Source organism: Poromitra crassiceps (assembly GCF_964638095.1).
Source record: "Poromitra crassiceps genome assembly, chromosome: 14".
Lineage (NCBI taxonomy): Eukaryota > Metazoa > Chordata > Actinopteri > Beryciformes > Melamphaidae > Poromitra > Poromitra crassiceps.
This window is the reverse complement of record NC_139633.1, coordinates 15,664,172-15,689,537: the sequence shown is the minus strand read 5'-3', so window position 1 is coordinate 15,689,537 and position 25,366 is coordinate 15,664,172. Positions and strand designations below refer to the sequence as shown.

The window sequence follows — 25,366 nt, the reverse complement described above, 5'->3', positions numbered from 1 at the left end:
ACAATCATATTTTATTCAACAGGGCCAGACGACACATTCAGACGACATCAAGTCAGTCACACACCCAGTGCAGGGCGAATAGTTTGCTCATGAGAGCATGGTGGTGGCGGCTGAGCATCACTGCCCAGTTTCCCGCCTTGGAGAGTGCTCTCTCACACAGATAGACTTCCAGTTGAGTGACATCACACACTGTGACATCACACACTCCCCGATCAAAAATGAGGTAGATAATGTGAAAACAAAAGATAAAGACGAGCGAGTGGCTGATGCACGGGTGCGGAAAAATGCGCTCCTTGTGTGGACAGCCAGGCGCCTGCTCGTGAGGAAAATGCGCTTCGCTTCAGCGCTTTATTACGCATCCTGTCTGTCCTGTTTTCATCTGTTACATAATTACTTTTTTGCTGATGTAATTTAGTTTCTGTGAGCTGCAGCTCTTTCAAGCCAGTAGGGTCAACTGTCCCATTCCAGTAGCCTGGGTCAACTGTCCCATTCGCTTAAGGCCAAGACTCATTAATTACAAGGCTTGTAAGTGATTAGGTGTTGGGACCTAGGTGTGACCTGAGTGTGTAAGTATAGTTCTGATCAATGTTGAGTGGATGTTTATGGAATGCCATAACTTACTGTGGTAGTCCTTTGGACGTGCCATGGTGTGCGTCATCAACATGACATCTCCACTCTCCCACCCCTCCTTCCTCTAACACCCAATCTAGGTTTCAGCACAGGTGCTCTGCTAATACAACACAAAACATAGTTACGTCAGATCCTGTGTTATGGCAAAGGTTACTGTATGTGGCAAACCAACTGGCTAGACAATGACAATCGAGAAAGGAAAGAAAAAGAAAAGAAAGAAAAATACAACATAGCCTTCCTTGTGAGACAAAACACTTCACAGTGGTTTTCCCAATGCCACCACTATTTATACGTCCTGCTCTAAAAGCGTATTCATTCCACTCTATATCTACAGTATCTGCTGATAAAGGCAGTGATTACTGATAAAGCAAGCTTTTATGTTCCGGGAATGGTTTGGGGGTTAATAATACTGGCGATAAGTATGGCGCACGTGCACAATGTTCAGTTCCAGCCAGGATTATGAAGAATATGAAAAGAGAAAGTGTCATTTAAAGGCTCTTGACAAATATTAGGTCAGACATCTAATCTAGTAGTTTTATTTGATGCACCGTCTTTCTATGACTTTGGCAATCAGTGTCCACGTTAAGCAAGTAGGAAATTTATTTTTCAGGTCAGAAAATAATTGCAGTGACCACACTTGAAAAGCAAAAAACTATTCAAATGCAAATTTTTCATGGATCCTGTGGTAAAGACGCAGTTTCTAAGATTGTAGTCACTGAAATAGCTTTAAATGTTACTATGAAATTGAATGGAAAATCCTATCATAACACTTTGGTGCCAATACAGCACTTTCAAAAACGGGTGTTTCAAAGTCCAATATAATTTGCATGTTGTTGTGAGCAACAATGTCAAAGACAATATAATCTAACATAAAGTATGTCTAATATAGGGGATGCTTCACTGACAACTTACAAACTGCATCTTTAAAAGGACAAGATTATTTTAGATATAGCATAAAATTGGTAATTGACTTATAAAGAGTCCATTTAGGAAATCTCTGAAAAACAATGAAAAAGTGTCTTACAAATTGTAATGAACAAGCAACCAATATAACAATAATTACTTCTGTGAAAAATATATCTATTTGTGATAAAATGTGGACTATGTCTGTAAAAGAAAGAGTATAAAGTCAACATATTTTTTTCCTTTTACCCTCAGATAAAACAAGGTAATAACATTTGATTACCAAAATTTACCATAAAAAGCAGTACTGGAATTGCACCTCGACTCCGAACAGGATCAAAACTCATGTTATAAGCAATGGGGATTTTGAAGCACAAAAGATAAGTATAACTCTTTTACCTTTTATCAAATTCTTCCTTCAAAGAATTGCTGCAACAAACTCCCACTGACCCCCCCCTTTCTTTTATACAAAATGTACATTATATATAAGTTTGGCCTCCATTACAAAATGGATGTCTTACATACAGTATATATCTATGATATATATAGATTTTTTTTTTTACAATAAATCAACTTCTCTGTATTTAGGCCTACTTATCAAATGGTTGACAAAGGCATACTGTAGGTAATCAAAGTTTTGCATCCTGATTTGCTGCCGCCTACTTGCTATGCCAATTGCTCTTATCTAGTGCATGCTCGTAGGTTACGATCCGTCGTAATATAAACGACTGATTCAAAAGAAAAAGAAAAAAAACAATATAAATCTATGAAAAGGCCCACTAAAAGTTGGCTTGTAACTACAAAAACCTACAAAGACCAGAGGAAGCATTCTGAGGCCATTCAAAATATAGTAAAGAGGTTCATTTAGCCTACTTGTATATATTATTTAGAAAGTTTCATCTATAAAGGCTAGTTAGGCAATGTTTGTACCCGACATATTTCGACTGCTGTTTCTGCAGTCTTCAGAGGTGTCACGTGATGTTGGTGTGACGTCATCTATGGCGTGGTTATATGGAATTTTTTCTCATCCCACCTGAAGTGGTGGGATGACCGTGCCCCCGTGCCCCCTGACCGGGGGGGGGGGGGGGGGGGGGGGGGGGGGGGGGCGATGAAAAAACACCGCATCAGCACGCCAGTGAAACCACACATCAAGCTGCGTCAAATCCTGGTACACCCTAAGGAAGGACCAGATCCCCCCTGAGAAAAAGTGCAACATCATATACGAGATCCCTTGCCGAACATGCAACAAAACATACATAGGAGAGACAGGCTGACAGTTTAGCACAGGAAAGAAAGAACACCAAAAAGAATGTGAAAAGGAAACATCTAGAACGCTCACCCGTGCAGTAAAAGTGAAAGCAACACAGGAGAATCTGAAATCAGCCATCTCAGACCACTGCAAGAGGGAGAACCACCTAACGGACTGGGACGCAGCCAAGGTCATTGGAAAGGAAAGCAACAAGTTCCATCGGTGGATCAGAGAGGCGGTTGAAATCAGGAAGCGCGCCCCAAAGACTGTCAACCGGGATGAGGGAGCTTATCTGCTATCCCACACCTGGGACACAGTCCTGCAACGCCGCCCCCTGCCGTCGGATGGACCATCAGACGGCAGGGGGCGGCAGATTCCATATAACCACGCCATAGATGACGTCACACCAACATCACGTGACAGCTCTGATGAAGATTGCAGAAACAGCAGTCAAAACATGTCAGGTACAAACATTGCCTATCTAGCCTTTATAGATGAAACTTTCTAAATAAGGCCATTCAAAATGCTGACTAAAAACAAAGTCCTCTGTTGATCCAGTTGCTGCTTTCTAACAGGAGGGGTGCAGTGGTGGAGAGCAAGAAACTACCACTGCTCTCCCCCTTTTCTCCTACTGCCACTGTACAGTAGCCTGTATGTACACTACAGGGCACTGTACAGGCTACTGCTGTACAGGTCACTGTAGAGGGCGCTGTACACTACAGGCCACTGGCCCCCAAGAGTCTCTCAGGCATGTCAGCTGACAGGTCTCCGATTCGTGGCTCGGAGCAGAGCCTCACCCGGGTCCATCCTTGCTGCCATCTTGCACTGGAGGCAGACCCAGGCTCTAGGCTTAAAGTCTTGGTGGGAAGCCCGTCCAGGCGGGGCTATCGGCAGGCCTGCTGCACTTGATTGAGTAGATCCCCGAAGCGGTCGAAGAGCCCCTGCACCCAGGCTCCGTTCTGCAGACACTTCTGTACAGTCTCCTCCTGCCCCAGCTCCCCCGCCTGCACCCGGAGAGATGCTATCTGCAGGGCACAACCACAAGCAAGAACATGAATATTAACAAGCATCTCAGGTCAAACGGCACGCGTGCAGTTTGTCTAATTTCTCAAGACAGATTTTCATGCAAATCGAAATTCTGGATAATAGCGCACCTAATAATAGCGTGAGCGGTCAGTAAATTAGCATAAAGGGGCGTGCTGAGTTCCGGTTATTCAGGCATTGAAACGATTGCCCCAGAGGTTGAAAAAATAAAATAAATAAATAATAATAAACACACATACATACGTAGAGTGTACATAGGTATGTGTGTTTATTATTATTCTCACACACACACAGCTGTCACTTTTTTAATCAAAATTCGAATGTAAGTTCGAATGTGGGAGAGGGGGGGGATGTTCGATATGTAATTGACCCATTAAAATAATAATAATAATATTGTTTTCTTTTATTTTATTTGATGTAATTGCTTGATGATCCAGCAGAGGGCGCTCCGCTCTAACAGCTTGACCTATCCTAGTCTCGGTTTCCAGACGTTTGGTGAGCGGCGCCAACAGCGCCACCTAACCACCAAACGTCTGGGAATTTACTGTTCCAAATCTGGTTCATTGAGCCCGGCGAGAACGGCCGGCAGCAGACACGCCTACATTTATTATTAGAATTTTATTTGGTAGCGGCAATGCAATGTTTCATAGTTCCAATATAGAGCAAGACACTGATGTGCTGCAAAGAGAGTTTAGAGCTGTTGTTTATTTTACAATAATTTTTCCTACCCAGAAGCGGTCCGCTTGCTACTGTGAGTCATCAGCAGGCTCTGTAACGTAGCCTCGGGAGTCGGGCTTATCGCTGGGGGAAAGACCTCTAGCCGCCGGGGCCGGATGAAACGCGTCCTATTAACAGGTTATGTTTGTTTCTAAGTGATTAATATGTTTCTCCGCAAACGCGACAGCACCGGTTCTGCCTGAGCGTCACTGCTCCCATAAAGGATTAAGACTGAGAGCTGAGTCTAGACCTATCCTGACCACCTGACATGTCTTGACACACGTTGTTGTTTGATGAGAGACACAAGACAAAATGGAGGCGGAGGAAGATACAGCCGATGCAGACAACAAAGCCAGGAGCGGACAATCACAACACTAGCCTCAACTGGCTCAAATGGCTGCACGCATATACAACGTTATAAAACGGGACCTTCTTCGGCTGTGTCATTTTGGGTTTCATCTGCTCCACAGCGCTAGCCTGGTAAACCAGCCTCACGTGAACTCACATTTCATTTGGTTCTGCGTGATGGTCTGGCCCCAAGGCCTGGGAGGGTGTTAAGCAGAAGCTGCAAAGCGGAAGAGCCAATCAGTGACTGCGCTCAGTGCCCTAGGATTGACAGCTCAAGTTGGCCAATCAGGAACGCCACTAGCAGTGCAGTAACAAAACAGTAATGGCCGCCTCCTTGCCTGTCCACCTTGAGGAGTAATGTCAGCGTTTGTCTAGCTTAAACAGCCATAGAGTGCAGTTATTGCAGAAATAGACTCAATAACAACAATTAAACAAGTACAGGAGTATCGCCACAACCGCGGAGTTTCTCGGCGGAAACTACATTTTTGCCATTCTCCCGAGTGGATTTGGGTTTGACTGGATAAAACGTTGATTGGCTGAAGGAGTTGTCGGTCAAGGCAAGTACACCCGCCCACTGCGATACACTGCGAGAAAGCTTGGGGCCAGACCATCACGCAGAACCAAATGAAATGTGAGTTCACGTGATGGGCTGGTTTACCAGGCTACCACAGCGCCAGATGTATCGGTTTGGTGCTCAGTGGTTTGGTGGTGTATTGCAGTTTACAATTTTGGGCATCAGCTCTGGCATGTGAATAAGGGCTCGCTATTCGAAACTACAGAATAGTTTTGGAATACCATGGAATAACAAATCTGGGGACACACCTACTAGCGAGTCACCCCACTCACGTTACATAGGCTATCTCTTATGTAACGTGTAATGTCATCTTTATGGGGCAGCTCGAATTTACATCCAAATCAGGTGAACAGTGTAGGAATTACAACAGTTTCTACATATGCACCCACCCCTTTTTAAGGGACCAAAAGTAATTGGACAAACTAACATGATCATGCACTCGTCCAATCGCACAGCGATGTCTCTGTGTGTGTGTGTGTGTGTGTGTGTGTGTGTGTGTGTGTGTGTGCGCGCGCGTGCGTAGCCATGTCTCACCTCATCCTTACACATGAGGTACGTGTGGTACTTGTAATGTTGCAAAGAGTGGTAGAGAGAGAACCACTGAGTTTTCTGCTGGTCCACTGTATACTCCTTCAAATGGAAAGAGCAAAGTATTAAAACAGATTACCAAGACATCTGAAAATGCAGATGATATTCACACATTAGTCTATAAACAGATTATGTGACGAGAATGTGAACAGTGCCTTTAAACAGTATACAGTAGTGTGTGAGAAACACAAATGGTAACATTGTGCCCTCTACTGGATAAATATTGAGTGCACAGAAAAGCCTTGTTTATCCACACTTAGATACATTTTAATTGTCCAATTCAACCAATGGTGATGCTGAACAAGATCTAATGTTTCAATCAATTTAAATTTTAAACATTTTCTATTGATTGTGTACAGTCAGGAAGGTGAATGAAAATGCATTTCAGCTGTAAATGTTGTACAGAAAATGTCAGACATCCCAACAGTTCACTTGTTGTGTGGTCTTACCTGTGGCGATTTGTTGGGCATTTTGGTGGGCTTCATGGTCTTCTTGTTGTAGGCCTTGCCACTGAGTCGCACCTTAAAACAAGGGCTTTCCCCATCTTTCTTCAGCTCAGTCACCACAGAGATCTCCGGGAAGCCATCCAGAGCCGACTGAAGACACAGAAGATGACAGTTATTCAAATTAGGCCTGTCAATCTTTCTCTATCATCCAATTCGATTTTCAGTGCTTTGTTATTTTTAATATTTGATTTTTTTTAAATACAATTTTAATTCATAAAAATTAAAAAAATTAATCTGATTTAAAAAAGTTTTTATTTGTATTTTGTTTCGGTCCGAGTGTTATGTCTCTCCTGATTCTAAACATAGTTGAATCACTTAGTTTGACGAAGTAAGACTTTTATAAGCATTTTACGAAATGTAGACGGAAAAATGAATGTGGGATGAAATCCCTTGGTTTGTATGCTGAATGCAGCAGAGGATGTGACTTTGGTGATAGACGGCGATCCCATGTAGGCTATCACATGGTGGTTGGCCAAGGCGACACAGACGACATTTTCCGTATAAAGAAATATTTATGTAAATCGAATAATATTCGAATACCGGAATTTTTTCCAACAGCCCTAATTCAAATACTCCACAGTCAAGGGCGCCATTGTTTTTCTTTCCCCTTCATCATCCAAACAGATCCAGTGTGAAATTGAGTTCTTACAGCCCAAACCCACCAGACGCGTATCCGACGCTGAAACAACGCCTCGTGGAGGCAGTTTTATTTTGGCGTCCTTGTTAACGGGGGAGACCGGCCGCAGTTTCGGCGTCGGTTGACGTGGAACGCGAGCGGGCAAGGCTCCTGCTCGATGCTTCTGTGACGCCCTGCTTCGGAGATGCTTCTGGTGTGAACTAAGCATGTTGTCTTTTAATCCGTTTGGTATTCAGTGGGAAACGATGCCCTTGAAACGAAGGAAACTGTGCAGCGGCAGCGCATTCACTCAGTGCATTGAAACATTATCTGAATGGAAATGTGCTGATCCAAGGTGACATAACAAAAATCGCCTGTCTCCACTTACTGTTCAGCCTCTTTTTCTTTACATCAGAGATACAGCACTGAGCATGGCAGTGAGAACAAAATGAGGAAAGATGTCGATTCAAAGACACACCCACCTTCAGGAGCTGTCCCAGGTGTAGTTTGTGAAGCAAGCGTTTCCGGTTGTCAGTGATCATCCCATCCACCTTCTTCATATGAGGCAGGAGCAACGTATCTGAAAACGAGACATGGGGACAAGTCCGCTAAACTCCGCTATCTGACAGACTCTCACCATCCATATTCTTAGATTTTACTTTGGCGTACAGTTAATATTAAGCCAATCCAGCCGAAAACAACAGCTGAATGCCTAGAACAGGCATGTCCAAACCAAAGTCCGGCCTGTGGGCCAATCAGCTCGTCCCTCAAAATATACTATATGTGGCCCTCCACACAGTATTGGTTAATCAAGCAAGTTCACTTTGCGCTTTTCCCGTTCACCTAATGATAACAGCACTATCATACAGTTTGTAGACAAGTATCAAGTAGACAAGCAACAATCCAGGTGGAACAAATGTTTTCAGACAGTAAAACAGATTTAAAGCAGCTACGAGCAACTTTTTCGATTGTTATTAAACAGTATAAATTTAATATCAATGCATCACATCTTACCTCTAATAGTCGACGAGACCAACGCAGAGTAGTCTCGCTTGAACCCCAAGTGAATCGGCCAGTGTTAGTCTGTCTGTAGCCAGGGCAGATCAGGAAGTGAAATGAAACGGTTTGCAGCAGCCACTTCGGCCATAACCACAAAATAACTTCCAAAAAACCTGTTAGAATATAACGAGAGATGTTCCCGAGAGTATGCGTGGCGTTCACAATGTTTATGCTAGTGTTGCTAGGCAGCGCGAACGGCGTAAACAGGCAGCTGCGTTTCACTTCCGGGTTTCACTTCCGCGTTTCACTTCCGGGTTACCCGGTCCGGTCTCTCTAGAGAGCCCCCTATTGACGCGAGTTTAGACAGACAACACTTAATAATCACCTAAGGGAGCAATCTCAGATACACACGGCTTTGGTCTCAGCTACTATTATAGGTAAGATGTGATGCATCAATATTGTAATTATACTGTTTAATAACAATCGAAAAAGTTGCTCGTAGCTGCTTTAAGACTAATATTATGGCACTGGAAAAAAAAAACTTAAAGCAGCTACGAGCAAGATTTTCGATTGTTATTAAACAGTATAATTACAAAATTGATGCATCACATCTTACCTATAATAGTAGCTGAGGCCAAAGCCGTGTGAATCGGAGATTGCTCTCTTGATGATTATTAAGTCTGTGTCTGTCTAAACTCGCGTCAACAGGGGGCTCTCTCTCTCTCTCTCCTTACCGCCGGCCCGGCTACCCGGAAGTGAAACGCGGAAGTGAAACGCGGAAGTGAAACGCAGCTGCCTGCCTTCCCCCGGTCGCACTGCCTAGCAACATACCATAAACAAGGAGAACGCCATGCATACTCTCGCGAACATCTCTCGTTATATTCTAACAGGTTTTTTGGAAGTTATTTTGTGGGTATGGCCGAAGTGGCTGCTGCAAACCGTTTAATTTCACTTCCTGATCTGCCCTGGCCACAGAGAGACTAACACTGGCCAATTCACTCGGGGTTCAAGCGAGACTACTCTGCGTTGGTCTCGTCTACTATTAGAGGTAAGATGTGATGTAAGGGATAATGTATACTGAGCCGGTGATTACTGTGGAAATAATAACCGACAGGTGAATGATTTAGCCCGACGCGCAGCGGAGGGCTTAATATTCACCTGAAGGTCATTATTTCCAGTAATCACCGGCTCAGTATACATTATCCCGCTTAGAACACGGCCTACAACTAAATCATTCAATAATCTGACAAAAATAATTATTCAAATAGATTTTTTAATAGCGTTTTCAACACAAAGCGGTTTCATTCGTAATTGGCACACAAGACACCACAGCTGCAACTGGTTGGCCTAATTAGTAGCGTCTGCGGACAAAATGCTCTTACCAACTGATTAATCCAGGTGTGGCAGAGCAGCGGTCGGTTGTCGAGAAATAATGACCGGTGAATATTGTTGATTGACCAATCAGAATCGAGTATTCGAGAGAGCCGTGTTCTAAGCATTGATATTCAATTTAGACTGTTTAATAACAATCGAAAATCTTGCTCGTAGCTGCTTTAAGGCTTTTACATACTTCTGCGTCAAACCCTTCACCGAATGCGCAGAGGGGTGCGCCGCGGCTGGAGAGCCTGCCGACGCAGCCTGCGCACAGCTCCTCGAAAATGTGACTCGACACAGCTGACGCAAACAGTATGTTTTCTGCTTTAGAGTACAATGTATTGTATGTGATTTTCTTTTGATATAACCCACATGATGTGAGAAGCAGCTGCCCAGCAGGTATTTTCACATGATCTAACCTGGCCCCCTGCAGAATGTGAAGTCACTGACCATTCTCCTTCTCAAGCGCCGTCATCACATCTTCGTCTAAGGCGACGCTGACGAGCAGTTCCACAAAGCTCTTGAACGTCTCCTTCATAGTCCGCGTGTTGAGGAACCGTGGAGCGATGAACTCTGAGAGAGGGAGGGTTTATGTGATGAAAGACCCAGAGGGAAGCAGAGGAGGAAAAGGGACGTTTCAGACCACAACCATAGGGAAAAGTACAAGCCAACAACAGCTATGATGAGAACCATCAAAAAGGCTTCTTCACCATCATTCTCAGAAGATGAGTCTGAGGGAGAAGGTGTGAACTCCTCTTTCCATTTCCTCCTCTTCTTGGGTGGCGGCTCGGCCCTGGGCTTGGGTGGTTTGTGTCGGGGCTTTGGGCTCTGGGAGACTGAGGGAGGAGGAGGGGTGGCTGTCAGGCCCAGCAACGTTTTCACCTGTGAACCCCTGAGGTCCCAGAACAAAGAAAGAGACACCAGTGAAGATCGATGTTTATCGCACATATCTATACGGAACGGATTGTATATCATTCAGTAAGTATATCAGTTAATACCGTCTTACCCTAGGGTCTTCATAGGCTTGCAGCGCGGCTTCCGGCTGCAAACTCGGACATACTCCCTTTTGTTAACTGTGTCCAGAAACTTCACATACACCCTCTGGTACTGGGTCTTAGCATCGCCAAAGTATCCAAGATACTACACACACACACACGATCAGAAAAAAAGATTATACACACCATAGAATCAAGAAAAATCATTTCATTGAGCAAAACCTTTCTCTCCAGTTTCCTGCTATTCATACAGTACAACTGTAGGGAAGTGTGCAGCCCTGTTCGGAATCGGTCCCTATGACATTTAGACTATTTAGTGTGTCGCCTTTTTGTGTGTCCGAATTCTCAACCGTTTTAATTGTATTAATTATTTAGTCCACTATAAAACACCCACAATGCACAGTGATTTCTACTGAACAGCGAATGTACCCTACATTTTCACCGGTATACCACAATGCAATGCGGCCGTCTTTACCGAAGAAGAAGGTTCTTAAGCAAGATGGCGGGAGCGGGAGAAGTAAGGGCTGCCAGTGCTAATTTTGTTTATAAATGTAAGTAATAGCTGCCTTTTCTGTATTTACCGTAACATGTTAGTAGCGTAGCTTGTGTACGTCTTTGTAAAGCCCAGGAAGTGCCATTACGTCATACTGGGCACGGATTGCTTGCGTCACACGAACACGCATCGTGTGACGCAATGATCTTCTATGTAAATCTATGTTGTGTCCGAAACTCATTTGATCATTGCCCATATAGACCTTATTCGATTGACGTCACTCACGTACGGGCACGCCCACTGCCGCCATGTTGTTGACATAGCGCAGCCGCTTTAAGTGACAGCCTATGTAAGAGCAGAGTTTATAGGAAGCTAGCCGCCGTTAGCGTTACCTGTATCGTTCCTGTTGTGTTCGGATGGTGACCTGCGTTACACACGGCTGTAGTAATGACAGCAATAAAGTCCCCGTGGTTTGTTTCTATCTCTACCGTCCTCAGACGTGAAGGGAGCGAGACGGAGGATACGTCAGCAGCCCAGGAGATGTGTGGATAGTTAGGAGAGACAGGTGAAACTTTCTGACAGCTCCTCACAGCAAAGTCTGTTCACCTCGTTTTTTCTTTTGTTTATTATTACAGGCATTAACGGCAGCATACAAACAACAACTCTGTTTTTTTTTATTGCTGTCATCACTATCGCTATTTTGTAATGGAACAGAAACGACAATAAGGCCGTTACTATAGTTGTCAGCTGCAGGACGGTATGTCAACAATATGGCGCTGTCCGGGGTTAGCGAATAAGGTCTATAGTTCACTGTATGATAACCACTATATGGGGAATAGTGAGTGAGTAAACCATTCTGACCACAGCGTGTGTGTGTGTGTGTTTTTACTTACGCTGTTAGTGGCTGAGAACACCCTCTTCCCATCCCTCAGCTCAGGCACAAACTTCTGCAGCAACGCCTTCTGGACTTTCCAGATGGCTGGAGGCTCCGCCCCTGCTCTCATTGTCACCTAGACACAAGCATACAAACAACATCAACACAGAGCAGAAGAGGCATCACTCCTGGACCTCCTGTACACAAATGACTGCTGTAGCCAGTACGGAAACAAGACACGATTCTGTTATTGTCAGCTTACCGGAGGTGTTGATTTTGTTGCTTGGTGTGATTTTTTTCTTAAAGCGACTTTGAGTTGTAGAAAAGCGCTATATAAGTAGAACGTATTTTTATTAACGTATTATTCTATTCTTAGAGGATCACTTTGCCGATTTTCAACTTTGTATCATTAGTCTATGGAAACAAAAAATGTTTATCTTCCCTCCATGTTGCTTGGACCCAGACTCTGCTAGGTGGCGCACTTTCACGTCACCCGGTGGAGTTTGTGCTGGCAAATTGAAGGGGTATTTTGTGTGTGCGTGTGTGCGCGTCGTGCGTGTTTTGTCTATTGCTGTGTTGCTTTTTGTTTTGGCCTGCGAAACAATTGCCCTTTGGGATCATAATAAAGTTGAACTGAATCAGGATGTAGAAACCGCTACAGCACAGATCCAAACATTCAACAATGCACACTCGACGATGAGTGTACACAAGATCTGACATGACGATCGCCTTGTACACTTTTTGGGGTTGAGCGCCTTTGCATAAACATAGCTTGGATGTTAGAGGAAAGGCTGGGGCGGTGAGAGCGATATGCCATTGGATTGATCAAGTCATCAGCACCTCCAATCACAGATGTTTCATTAAAATATGTACGGCGTCAAATGAGACGTGGTCTCTGCACTACCTTGTGCGTCAGCAAGACTTTTATTAAACAAAATGTGAAGATAGTCTTGCAAAAGTGAAGTCAGAGTGTGGGAGTCTTCTGCTTATATGTACACCAGACAACAGTCTAGCTCTGGCATCCCACTCAACTCCCCACACCCACTCTTAACTGGCACGGGGGGCACGGTGGCTCAGTGGTAGAGCTGTCGCCTCGCAGTCAGAAGGTCCTGAGTTCGATTCTCGCCTGGGACACTGTGGGCGCTGTGGTTGTGTTCCCCCCCATATCTTCAGTGCCCACTGCCCAGGTGGGGTATCTCGTCGTAAGGGCCTTTCTGTCTGTGTGGAGTTTGCATGTTCTCCCCGTGCTCCCCCAGGGGGGTTCCTCCGTATATAACCCCCCCCCCCCATTAAAAACATGCAGAAGATCAGATCGTCATCGTCATCCGACCAGTGACGACAACATCCGAAGTCGGTCCCCGGGCGCTGTACGAGAAAGCGACCACTGCTCCTGGCCTGCCCCCCGGAGGAAAGGACAAAGCCAGGATGGGTTAAATGCAGAGGACAAATTTCACCAGCCACCGTCAGCATGTGTGTGTTGTGGCCCTCCGTGCATGTGAAATCGTGTTTTTAATCGTGTTTTTTAACATTTATCACAACTATCCTCATCTACAGATTCTACACTACCATGTCCACTTTAGGCACTTACCAAGAAGAGAAAGCCCTCTTATGGTTAAAAGCATTCATCTCCCATGTCCACCCATGCTTTCCTTTGTGGTCCGTACCTTCATGCTCTTGATATCCTCATTCCTGACAACAAACTCGTCTCTCTCCCGGTACATTCCGTCCCCTCCGCTGTCCGATAGCTCCTCATCGGTCAGTCCCTCGATGGCCACGCTGGACAACTGAACAGCCAGCTGGCCTGGCGGGGTTTCCTTTGGTTCCTCCGAGTCCTTAACCTCCTTCGGTTCCTCCTTAAGCTCCTTCGGTTGCTCGGGAACCTCCTTCGGTTCCTCCTGAACAGCAAACACAGTCCCACCTGACAAGGTGTTGATCGTCTGCCTAGGAGCAACCACCTGCTGCAAATGGATGGCGGACTGTAGCATACTGGGAACATGGTCTGGTTTCAGCATGGAAGTAGTAACTGTGTTGTCTGGAGGGGAAGGTTGGAAAAAGAGACACTTTTTGAAAGACTTTGTGCAGAATGTACTGTAGTAAACCATGAAAGGTCACCTAGACTGCTCATGTATTTCCAGAGTAGGATACTTCCAAAAAGACTAAATGCACACATCATTCATGTCATGTTACAGGAATGGTACGAGAAAGGAAAACAAAGAAACGTAGAGACCATCTTGCGATGGGATCATCACACCAGACGCGACGACTTATAACAAATGTGGGCCAGGGGCATGAAGAGGGGCCAGGGGTATGAAGTGGGGGTGGGGCATGAAGTGGGGCCAGGGGCATGAAGTGGGGGTGGGGCCAGGGGCATGAAGTGGGGCCAGGGGCATGAAGTGGGGGTGGGGCCAGGGGCATGAAGTGGGGCCAGGGGCATGAAGTGGGGCCAGAGGCACGAAGTGGGGGTGGGGCCAGGGGCATGAAGTGGGGGTGGGGCCAGGGGCATGAAGTGGGGCCAGGGGCATGAAGTGGGGCCAGAGGCACGAATTGGGGGTGGGGCATGAAGTGGGGCGAGGGGCATGAAGTGGGGGTGGGCCAGGGGCATGGAGTGGGGCCAGGGGCATGAAGTGGGGCCAGGGGCATGAAGTGGGGGTGGGGCCAGGGGCATGAAGTGGGGCCAGGGGCATGAAGTGGGGCCAGAGGCATGAAGTGGGGGTGGGGCCAGGGGCATGAAGTGGGGCCAGGGGCATGAAGTGGGGGTGGGGCCAGGGGCATGAAGTGGGGCCAGGGGCATGAAGTGGGGCCAGAGGCACGAAGTGGGGGTGGGGCATGAAGTGGGGCGAGGGGCATGAAGTGGGGGTGGGCCAGGGGCATGGAGTGGGGGTGGGCCAGGGGCATGGAGTGCGGGTGGGCCAGGGGCATGAAGTGGGGGTGGGCCAGGGGCATGAAGTGGGGGTGGGCCAGGGGCATGAAGTGGGGGTGGGCCAGGGGCATGGCGTGGGGGTGGGCCAGGGGCATGAAGTGGGGGTGGGCCAGGGGCATGAAGTGGGGCCAGGGGCATGAAGTGGGGGGTGGGCCAGGGGCATGAAGTGGGGCCAGGGGCATGAAGTGGGGGGTGGGCCAGGGGCATGAAGTGGGGCCAGGGGCATGGAGTGGGGGTGGGCCAGGGGCATGAAGTGGGGCCAGGGGCATGAAGTGGGGGGTGGGCCAGGAGCATGAAGTGGGGCCAGGGGCATGAAGTGGGGGGTGGGCCAGGGGCATGAAGTGGGGCCAGGGGCATGAGTGGGGGTGGGCCAGGGGCATGAAGTGGGGGTGGGCCAGGGGCATGAAGTGGGGGTGGGCCAGGGGCATGAAGTGGGGGTGGGCCAGGGGCATGAAGTGGGGGTGGGGCCAGGGGCATGAAGAGGGGGTGGGGCAATGTGCAGGGGCTGGTCCACTTGCTTGGATGATGCCTATTTTCAAACTCGACCTTCATTTTGATCTCAACTACACACCTGTAACATTTTGTGACTGCAATATGCGGATTATGATGAAACTCTACTTGAACTTTTGGAGACCTCCTCATATTATTCTGGTTTAAAACAGAGACATGTTTTTCTTTTGTGATTGTTGCGATCGCAAATGCTTGATTTTTCAGCAAAATCTCAATGCAATTGTTTTGTAGTAAAATAGGGGGAACTGGCAAAAATTGCAAGTTGAGGAACCAGTTTCACCATTTTTGTGGAGAAATCGCGTGCCTTTTGAAAACTTGCAAGCCCCCGCAAATATTGCGGAGATTTGGTTGAATTTGCATTCATTATTGTGATCGCAAAATCACAACGTTTAATTCATGATAGCAATACTGCAATTCTTTAGCTAGGGTGTCATTACCTGTCCTGGACCTCCGATCTGAGGACTCATCCAGTGCTGAAAGAGCTGAGCTAATACTGTTCCGCAGGGCTTGGTTCTTCCCAGTATTCTCCTCCTCATCTGAGCTGAACGACGGCAGCGTCTCCAAGTTCTTCTGCAGATCCTCATCCAGACGTTTCTGATGAGAGCTCGCTCCATTGCTCTCATGGGCTATCAAAGGCCCTGTCAGAGACGGTAGTTTGGGAGGCAAAGCAGGCAAGGGGCATGGCGGTAAAGCAGGCAAGGGGCATGGCGGTAAAGCAGGCAAGGGGCATGGCGGTTGTTTGGACGAGGTGGAGGGCTTTCTGGAGCGATTAGCAGTCCGTGCGGGACTAGGCGAGTAGTGCTGTTTGGGTCCGGATTTGAGGAAGTCCAGGAAGGAGCCGATGAAGCCAGTTTTGACCTCTGGCTGTTTCTCCTCCACTTCACGGATCTTCTGCCTGATTCTCTCCTGCTGCGGATAACCGTCATATACATTGTGCGAGGTGGAGCTGATGTCGCTCCCCCGGGAGTTCTGCCGCTTGGCTTGCCCGCTGCGCTTGGCTTGCCTGCCCTCCTCCTCAGGACCGACCGGCTTGGATTTGGAGCGAGCCTTCTTCTTGGGAAAGCCTTCAGAGCCGTGGCACTCCATGAGGCCATCCTCTGTTTTAATACACTTTGCATTCCCCTTGACTCTGTGCTGGAGGCCTGAGGCGTCGTACACCTGGCCGGCGAGGTGGTAGTCATTCTCAGAGCTTCCTCCATCTCCATTTGCGTCGAGTTCAGAACTATTGTTGTGGTGAATGGACTGTACCTGACAATCTGCGGCCATCTGAGCTCCATTTAGTGTCATTGTCATGGTGTGGGGGTTAGTGTTGGCGATGATCGGCTGTTGTGCCGAGGAGAAACCAGGTGACATGTGTCTCATGTCCACAGTCTGAAAGTGACCCTTGGACTCCACGGGGCTTCTTGCCATCACGACCATCTCAGCTTCAGCAGAGGACGTAGCTTTGACAAAGTCTTGCGGTGTGACGCCACAGGCGGCGACTGTGGCAGCCAGGATGTCGTCAACATTTGACAGAATATTTCTGTCATCCGCCAGTAGCATCGAGTCAGGGAAGCAAATGGAGTTAAGCGCAAAGTGGTTCTTGGCATCATTCGACTGCTGATTTGTTGACTGACTGTAGTGGTCTTTTGAGGACAGGAGGTGTTTAGCGGAATCGGACCCTACCGAGTTGTGTTCAGAGACGACGGTGCCCTGCTGACTCTGGGTCTGACTGACGCTGCGATTCAGCAGCTCTCTATCCATGTGAAGGTACTGCACTTGAACAGAGCTTGAGCCATGGGATGGCTGCATACCTTGTGCCGACACTACCTTTGAGGGGTTTTGACCAGGGTGGACTAGGGGGTGCGGGAGCAGAATCATCTGGTTGGGCTCGAGCAGAACCTGAGTGCTGGGGACCCTGATCAACTGGGTCAGGGCTGTTGGGGTCTGGCTCTGGGCCTGACTGTGGTTCTGGTGGTTTTGTTGATGTGGCTCGCGGGATTTGAGTAGGAGAGAGTGCTGCTTGAGCTGTTCTGAACTCAGGGTTATGTGCGAAGATATACTGGAGTTTGTAGCTTTTGTGTTGGTCGTGTCCCGACTGTTGTTGGCACTCAGCTGGATGTGCTGCTGACTGAGCGCGCCCATCCTTTCATCCTTTACATGGTGTGCATTTGTCTGACCCAGTCCCATGAGCTGGTCCTCAGACCGCGAGTTGCTCCGGATTACACTCTGCGTCTTGTAGCGGTCGTCCATTTTCGAGACAACATAAACCACATTGTTGTGAGCGACCATACTGCCATCTGCAGCAGGGGCCTCCAGGGACGCCTGCTCGAGAGCCTCTAGGTCCTGAATGGGAAGCTCTTCCAGTTTGTGTTGTTTGCCATAGGTGGGTTTGATGTCCTGTATGGAGGCTCTGACACTGTTCTGTAAGGCTTGAGCGTTTGAAGAGTAGCTGGGCGACGGCACAGGCAAAATGTATTTGTGGGACTGCGTCTGCTGTTGGCTCAGAGTGTTGTGTGTTTTACCTCCCACTGACGCCTGCATCAGGTTGTAGTCCGCTGTAGAATTTGATGTGGGGACACCCCGGGCACACGTGTAAGAAGAGTTATGGGATTGTCCTGCTGTGGCATAGCTCTGAGACAGAGTCCCCGACGCTTGCCCCTGTGAGTGAGATGGGTAAGACACAATAGGGGAACCCTGAGAGTGGGAAGTGGGGTAGCTCTCAGAGAGGTTCCCCTGACACAAGCCCTGGACCTGGGCTCCATACTGAGCCTCCTGCGCCTGGCTGAGTCCGGGACTGGAGTAAACAAGGGCCTGACTAACAGATGCCACATTGCCAGACTGGCTAGAGAAGGAGGGCAGAGTCTTGAATAGGGAAGGCAGTTTGTCTGAGGCGGAGTGGGGGGGCTGGGGCTGGGTGTGGGAGGTGATATAGCTTTGAGAGAGACTGTTGGACAGCAGGCTGGACAGTTGGACTGACTGCTGGTTAGCAATAACTGAGTTCTGCTTCTGTCCTGGGGAGGAATAACTCTCGGGTGACCCTCCTGTCAGGCTCTGCGAGTGTCCATGACTCTTTCCACCCGCAGAGGGGTGTGGAGCAAGTTTGGAAGAGCAGTCTTTAGCCTTGGTCACCGAAGTGGACGAATAGGCCTGAGTTGGCGAGTCCGTTTTGGGCTGTGGGGCACCGTTGACCCCTTGAGAGGAATCGGCTCCTGTTGGGGGACTGCAGGACACCGGGGTCTGACGAGAAGGGTCCTGCTGGTAGGACACCTCCGCTTCACTGCCAGCGCCCAAGTAGCCCTGTAAGGAGTGCTGTGAATTGGGCAATTGCTCCGAGGCCGTATGGCTGCTAGAAGGCCTCTGGTGGTGTTTGATCACACTACATTCTCGCTGAAGTGCTCTCTCGATGGAGCCTGAGAAAACTGGGGTCCCGTAGTGCTGGGGGCCACCGTGGGGAGGAGGCAGAGGAGGTAGCAGGCTGAACTGGGGCTGAAGGAGGTGGGGGGCTGACTCCTGGGCAGAGCGGTATGTGGAGGACTGGATAGGGAGAGTGGAGCCCAACGAGGGGGCAGAGAGAGAAAGATTTGGAGAAAGATGGTTGTAGGTCAGGGCAGTGGGGAGTAAAGTCTGGCTTGTTTTGAGATGGAGGAGTGGGTCGTGGTGGGAGAACAGGCCATTGGTGGAAGTGCTGAAGACCGGGTCCTGCAGGGCCAGGGAGGGATTGGTAGCATAACTCCTGGAAGGGAAGGCACCGGTGTGCTGATAGGATGACAGAGAAGGCAGGGCAAATACATGCTCTGTGGTGGAGGCGTTGGTACCTGCATGGAGAGATATAGTGCAAATCATTCTTTGAGTAATAAAAATAAATAGACACAGTACAGACAAACAGTACAGTGCACAATGAGTATATTTACATACACACAGTCGTAGTATTTGGATCTTGGCTCTGAGTTTAGGTTTTATCATAAACGTGCTAATAAATGCATGTGTAGAGACAAACACCATACACAAAGTATTACTATGAAAACTGAGCTTTTTAAAGGAACAGTTCACCCAAAAATGAAAATTCTGTCATCTACTTACCCTCATGCCAGTTGAAATGCAGGTGAGGTTTGTCCATATAACACACAGGGAGGTTGCCAGTATGACTCGAGAAAAAACTAGTCACCACTGACTTCAGTTGTACTGTACTGAAATCAATGGCGACTGGTTTTTTTCTCAAGTAGATAATGACAGAATTTTCATTCTTGGGTGAACTGTTCCTTTCAACAACAGTAAACAGTAAATGGGATAAAGTGTTCACATGTCTCAGTAGCCCACATAATAACAGTATATTTTATGGGTTTATTTATCATTAACAGCCATGCATTTATTCAGGTTACAGTAAAGCTTACACACATCAATAAAAACGTTTATATTTGGGTATCCCACATAATAGTAAATTGGTGTGTAGGTAAAACACTCAAGGAGTGGCTCTGTCCTCACCAGTGGGCCATGATGGGGTTCTGAAAGGCGGAAGCAGTGAGGTACCAACAGGACCAGCCTGAAGGCTTCTGGACTCCATGGCCGACAGGAAGCTCATGATTGAGTTCTCAGAGGTATTACCGCTTGGGTCAAGGGCTCCTGACAGTCCTAGGAGGAAGATTTAAATGATCATAGGAATGGACAGTGGACAGAATGAGGTCCATTATCAAAGAAGTTGTAGTATAACTATATGCACATCGACTGTGGGCACTGGGCTGCAGTACATAGTTAATCAAGTAGAGCCTGCACACCGAGGTATAGTTAGACTTCTTTGTTAATAGAGGCAAAGTGACCGCCTACTTCCTGCTTCAGCACTGTACCAGAGATTTTCATCCGCCATTTATTTTTTATTATATTTATATTCTCTCCTGTTTCTAAATATATCTGTACCGTTTGAACCGATATGAACATTTTGGCTGATACTGATAGTGATAACCAATATTAACATTGTTGTTATGACTGACAACCGACGTTTACCAATGTCGATATGATCTACATAAAAACAAGTTTCTATGAAAATTAAATTGTGAAAAACACATGATGTAAACAGTGAATTTGAAAAAGTAATGTCTTTCTATATTTAGCTCATCGGACCGATACGGTTTATATTACAAAATTACTAACATCGGCCGATATACGAATGGGTTCGCATGTGGTGAGTTTTTATCCACCAGAATGTTTATGGTATTCACAACTCACCTGCAGCTGCAGGATGGTGTGACGTAGTGTAGGTGGGAAGCTGATGAGCGGAGGCGTAGCTTTGCCGCTGGAGGAGCTCTGTGTCAAGGTGTGCTGCACCATAACTGGAACTGCAAGAACACAGAAATACACACTTTAACAACAACCCTGCATCTTCAAACGCTGGAATGAAGGAGAATGGATGGTATGACCCGACTAAATTGCTTTCCTTGTCACACAGCAAGATCGTTTCCTCAGTTTCACCCCTGGGGGATTAATAAAGTATTTTGTATCGTATCGTTTTAACTGTTCATTCAGAATAGTGTTGCACGGCATACCAGTGCAGTGGCAACGGTCTACCGCAGTGCCAAAACGTCATGATGCCTACTATACCAGCTGCTTTAAACTAGAGGCCGACATTTTGGGGGGAAATCCTGTGGGTCCCGGGATTCCCACGGGATCGGGAGTAATTTCACTATTAATAATTGGGACGGGAATCAAAGTGAATGGGAGCGGGTTTATTATGATTATTTATGTTAATAAACGAGTACTCGTTCATTAGTTAATGAGAGTACTCAAATATTGAAATGACTTAAAATGCTCACCCCTAGTACAATATAGGGATGGCGAGAAAAAAAAACTTCCCTGACCGACAACCGCACTCATTAACCAATAAAATGTGCTATTTATAGCCTAATGCATTCCCCTGGCTGGCGAAGTTGGGGCACACACTTATTCACATTTCCCCCATGCGGTGTGGAGCTTGTGTTTCAGCAGATGACACGTCTGTCACCAGGCAGCAGAACGCACCGACTACGTAGGTGTCTGCCTGTACATGAGGAGGAGCGCAGTGATAGCCTAGGTAAACCCAGCCCCCACGTGACCTGCTCTCTCAGTTCCCAGTGACTGAGAACAGGTCTGAGAGCAGGTCACGTGGGGGATGGGTTTACCCAGGCTAGCGCAGTGAGACCCCGCTGGTCCAAGCGATGCGAGATGTCTCCCCTTGTCTGTAAAGACCTTAGTCTGAAATATACTACTGTAGTAGAAAACAAGCCCAACATTCTTCCTTCAAATTATGACACACACCATCTCCTTCCTCTCCCACCCGAATATGCCCCCAGCTAATAATCACTAGGGGGGAGGGGGGGATCACCAGATGCCCCATGATGATACAATAGTATTGCGATAATGCTAGACGTATTGCGATATATTGTGAATTATTACCTTTTTTCAGACTGCAAATTATGTCCCCAAAGAAAAAAAACTGTCAACATCTGTTTTATCTAATTAAAATTATGTTTCCAGTCTGTTCATCTCACTTCCATCGTTTTTATTGCAGTAAAATGGGATTGTCAAGCAGACAGACTGACCAACACTGTCATAAAATAATGTCATATTTGCATGCACTTGACAATTTGTATAATAAAATGTCATGATACTTGGCACTCGTGCAATACGATATATTACCACACAAAATATTGCCATACTATGTTGCATCGATGCCCTACCACCCCTACTAATCAGAGATGGGACGTGTTCATCAAGGGTCACCGTGCACCTTCCAGTTAGGACAGAACGTAAGTGCACAGTACACAGCATCACCTAATGAGACGTTCATGTTCCTCATTGTGCCAATGAGGTGGAGCGGGATCCCCATTTTGAAGACAAGAGACACATAGCCTAAATCCTATTCTGCTTAATCTACTCCTGCCTTTCCGTCTGTGCATTGGAAAGTGGTCCATGAATTAAGAGAAAAGACTCCAGAGCTGTTTAGGATGATCAGATTGCCATTGACACAGCATGTTGTTGAATCTCCACAGCAGGTGCTATGCTGTAAGAAACACCTTCTGCTGGTGTGAAACATCTCAGTGGAGGAGATGCTACACTCGGCAACACTTTATATAGTCCGCCTACAGATAGTCTACTATCTGTACTATCTGAGTATATTTGTAACATTTTAACAGCTTAATATTATTTTAGTTGACATTCAACTGTTAAGAATATGTATGTTTATGAATTGTCACACTCACATATAACGTCTACAGAGCTGAATGTAATCGATTAAGCTGCTGAATGTTGCACTCTGTTGGCGGACTATGCATCTAATCCAAATACCCAATAGCTCATGATCAATGATCTCAACTCATTGTGGAACTTTAACCTGTGAAAATGGGTGTTTATACATCAGTAGTGTAATCTGTAATGTCACTCAGTTTGACCCTTGAAACTTTGGCAAAACAGATGCCAGACGTTCTTATTTTAAATAAGTGTGTTGCAGCACAGCATAACGTATAAAACAGATAGAAATGTAATTAGAATGATCACAAACGTTTAAGAATTAAAATAGGCACAGATCCCGATTATAGCCCCTTTCAGGACTGTTGTCGTCACCGGTTGCGCAGCTAGCTAAACGTTAGCTAACCATAACATGTAACCTTAGTGATTTTCAGTTTCTCAGCAGAAATGAATATCAGACACCTAACGTTAACGTTATCTGACTTAAAGTGGGTTTTCGCTTTATTAGCCAGCACCTGTGGTTCAAGAAAGCAGGCAGGCCAGTAATATGCTATGTAGCCGCCTAGCATGATGGCCAACTTCTTACGGGTGGGTATACAACAATCTGCTTCTAGTTAACACCATTATATCCATGGCCATGCTGAGGAGACTGTGCGCTAGCCAAATTAGCTTTAGGTGGGAGACAGCAACACACGCCTGGACAATTACTGGCAAGTCTAATCTTCCGTAACGCATAAGATAGCTAAAATAGCTACAACTCAGACCAAATCAAGTAAACCCGCCCTCCACTGTGCTGAACGTTCCCGACAATAACAAGCACCTCCTCGGCACTTTTCTATCAACACTGCTAGGCCTCCCATCACCGACATTTCCTTCAGAAGGTGACCCGCCCTCTCCTTCATCTTTACCTTGGCTTGATACTCGCTGTGTTTCGCTCATAGGCCCAAGACGCTACGGTCTGTGCTGGTGGAGCCAGCGCGTCCGCAAAGCTGGAGGTCGGGTAGTTCCTGTCCATCATCCGGTGAAAGCTGCTTCACTTCCCCGACACAGGAGCTTGGGGCAGCGGGCACACATTGTAGCACGGGTCCGTCCGCAGGCCGGTGGTGCACATCACAGCGATACACAGTGCAAGGAGAAGCCAGTGTAGCCGTGCGATATCCCGGACGAGGCGTAGCTTTTGACTTTCTCGGAGAATTTGTTAATTATTGCTCATCTGCCGTCATCGCATGGTCTCACGTCCCCATGGTTTAGCTGATTTCCCAGGATGCACCGCAGACTTTGGTTGGAAGGTTCCTGGTTTTCCTTCCTCCCACCTGCACGCGGTGCCTGGACTGGAGTCATGCAGGCTGGCACGGGAATACCATACTGGCAGGGATGCAATTAGTCACTTTTAGGTTACTGTCAGTCTGTCACAATGTTGATCCCAGGTGTGGGTTTGTGTCTGCTCTGGCCCCTGCTATGTCACCTTTTCACTTTCCATGAGTTTGTTAACCCCCCTAACAGGACCCCCATTTGATAGTATTTTTGTTGTTCATTTGGGAAATAACACCATCCAAGTAGTCATTCCCCTAGTGATAGAAATAATTAGCATTATGCTTTGAATACTGACTGACAGGTGACAAACTAAAGGAAAAACATCAATCAACCAATAAATGAATGCTTGATCCCTAGAGGCTAGATCCCAGAGGATCCAGTGGCTCTGTTGGGGCTGTGTGTGGGTGCATGGGGCTGGGGGGCTTTTGAGTGATCACCTTTTATCCTATGATGATTAAACATTTCTATCCTAATGGGGGTGGGGTGGTCTCTTCCAGGATGACAATGCCCCATCCGCATTTTATGAGGAAACCATTGTTATTGTTAGACCCCCCCCCCCTCCTCCCCTCCCCTCTCTCTATTTCTCCAAGGGGTCTCAACCACAGGCTTGGAAAAGGCCTGTAGCCAATTCAAAACAACCCTCAGTGTTTTGAAGTTCTCTCCCTCTCTCTCTCTCTCTCACACACACACGCATGCAAGCTAGCACACACACACACACACACACACACACACACACACACACACACACACACACACAGAGAGTACTGTAGGCTACACTTTCAGGCTGGAAATGGCATCAAACCTGATAATCTGGACTTTGACCTCGTGGTCACTGGCAATTCATATTCAAAGTAATAAGAGTACAGAAGCAAAACATCACGTGGACGTCAATATACAGCTTAGAGCTCCTGTCAATATATCAAGATACAAGATGTTTATTGTCACTCGATGTACAGGTACACACGTGTGAAATTCTTGAGCTGTTGTGTTCCGTTACATATCGCCATCATCACCATCATCATCGTCAGTAAACGTCGCTCATGCTTGTTATGCATCTTATTGGTACATCAACATCAGAACATCCTTATCAATATTACAAATCTGTTGTATGTGCATGTATATTGCTGTTGCCCATAAATAGATACCACCATGGATGCATGCACAAACACACACACATACTGTACACACTTAAAGGAACACTCCGCCCATTTTCAACCAGCTTTGTATCATTAGAACATCAGTAGTATATCAGAAAACTGTAAACGGTTTTGAAGTCTGTCATTTAATTTGACAGTTATTGAGTGTTTAAGTGTGGACCAGTGATGTCACTAACTCAAATTAATAACTCATTAACTCAAATCAACTCTCAATAACTGTCAAACTATTCATCATTCATCTAGTTTGACAGTTATTGAGAGTTGATTTGAGTTAATGAGTTATTCATTTGAGTTAGTGTGGACCAGTGATGTCACTGGTCCACACTTTAACACTCAATAACTGTCAAATTAAATGACA

General features: G+C 46.8%; 1 protein-coding gene across 1 annotated transcript; it reads right to left on the bottom strand.

The window, feature by feature from the left end:
- Positions 1–1,197: 1,197 nt before the first annotated feature.
- On the bottom strand, positions 1,198–23,730 carry qser1 (glutamine and serine rich 1). Its single transcript, XM_083651229.1, has 13 exons — positions 23,446–23,730; positions 20,543–20,652; positions 19,805–19,951; positions 15,778–19,137; positions 13,575–13,942; positions 11,930–12,046; positions 10,555–10,688; positions 10,259–10,440; positions 9,999–10,121; positions 7,658–7,755; positions 6,503–6,649; positions 6,000–6,095; positions 1,198–3,807 (listed from the first exon to the last, which is right to left on the bottom strand). Exons 1-13 carry the CDS (start codon positions 23,553–23,555, stop codon positions 3,667–3,669), a joined length of 5,133 nt encoding a protein of 1,710 aa, XP_083507355.1. The 5' UTR covers positions 23,556–23,730; the 3' UTR covers positions 1,198–3,666.
- Between the last annotated feature and the right edge of the window lie 1,636 nt (positions 23,731–25,366).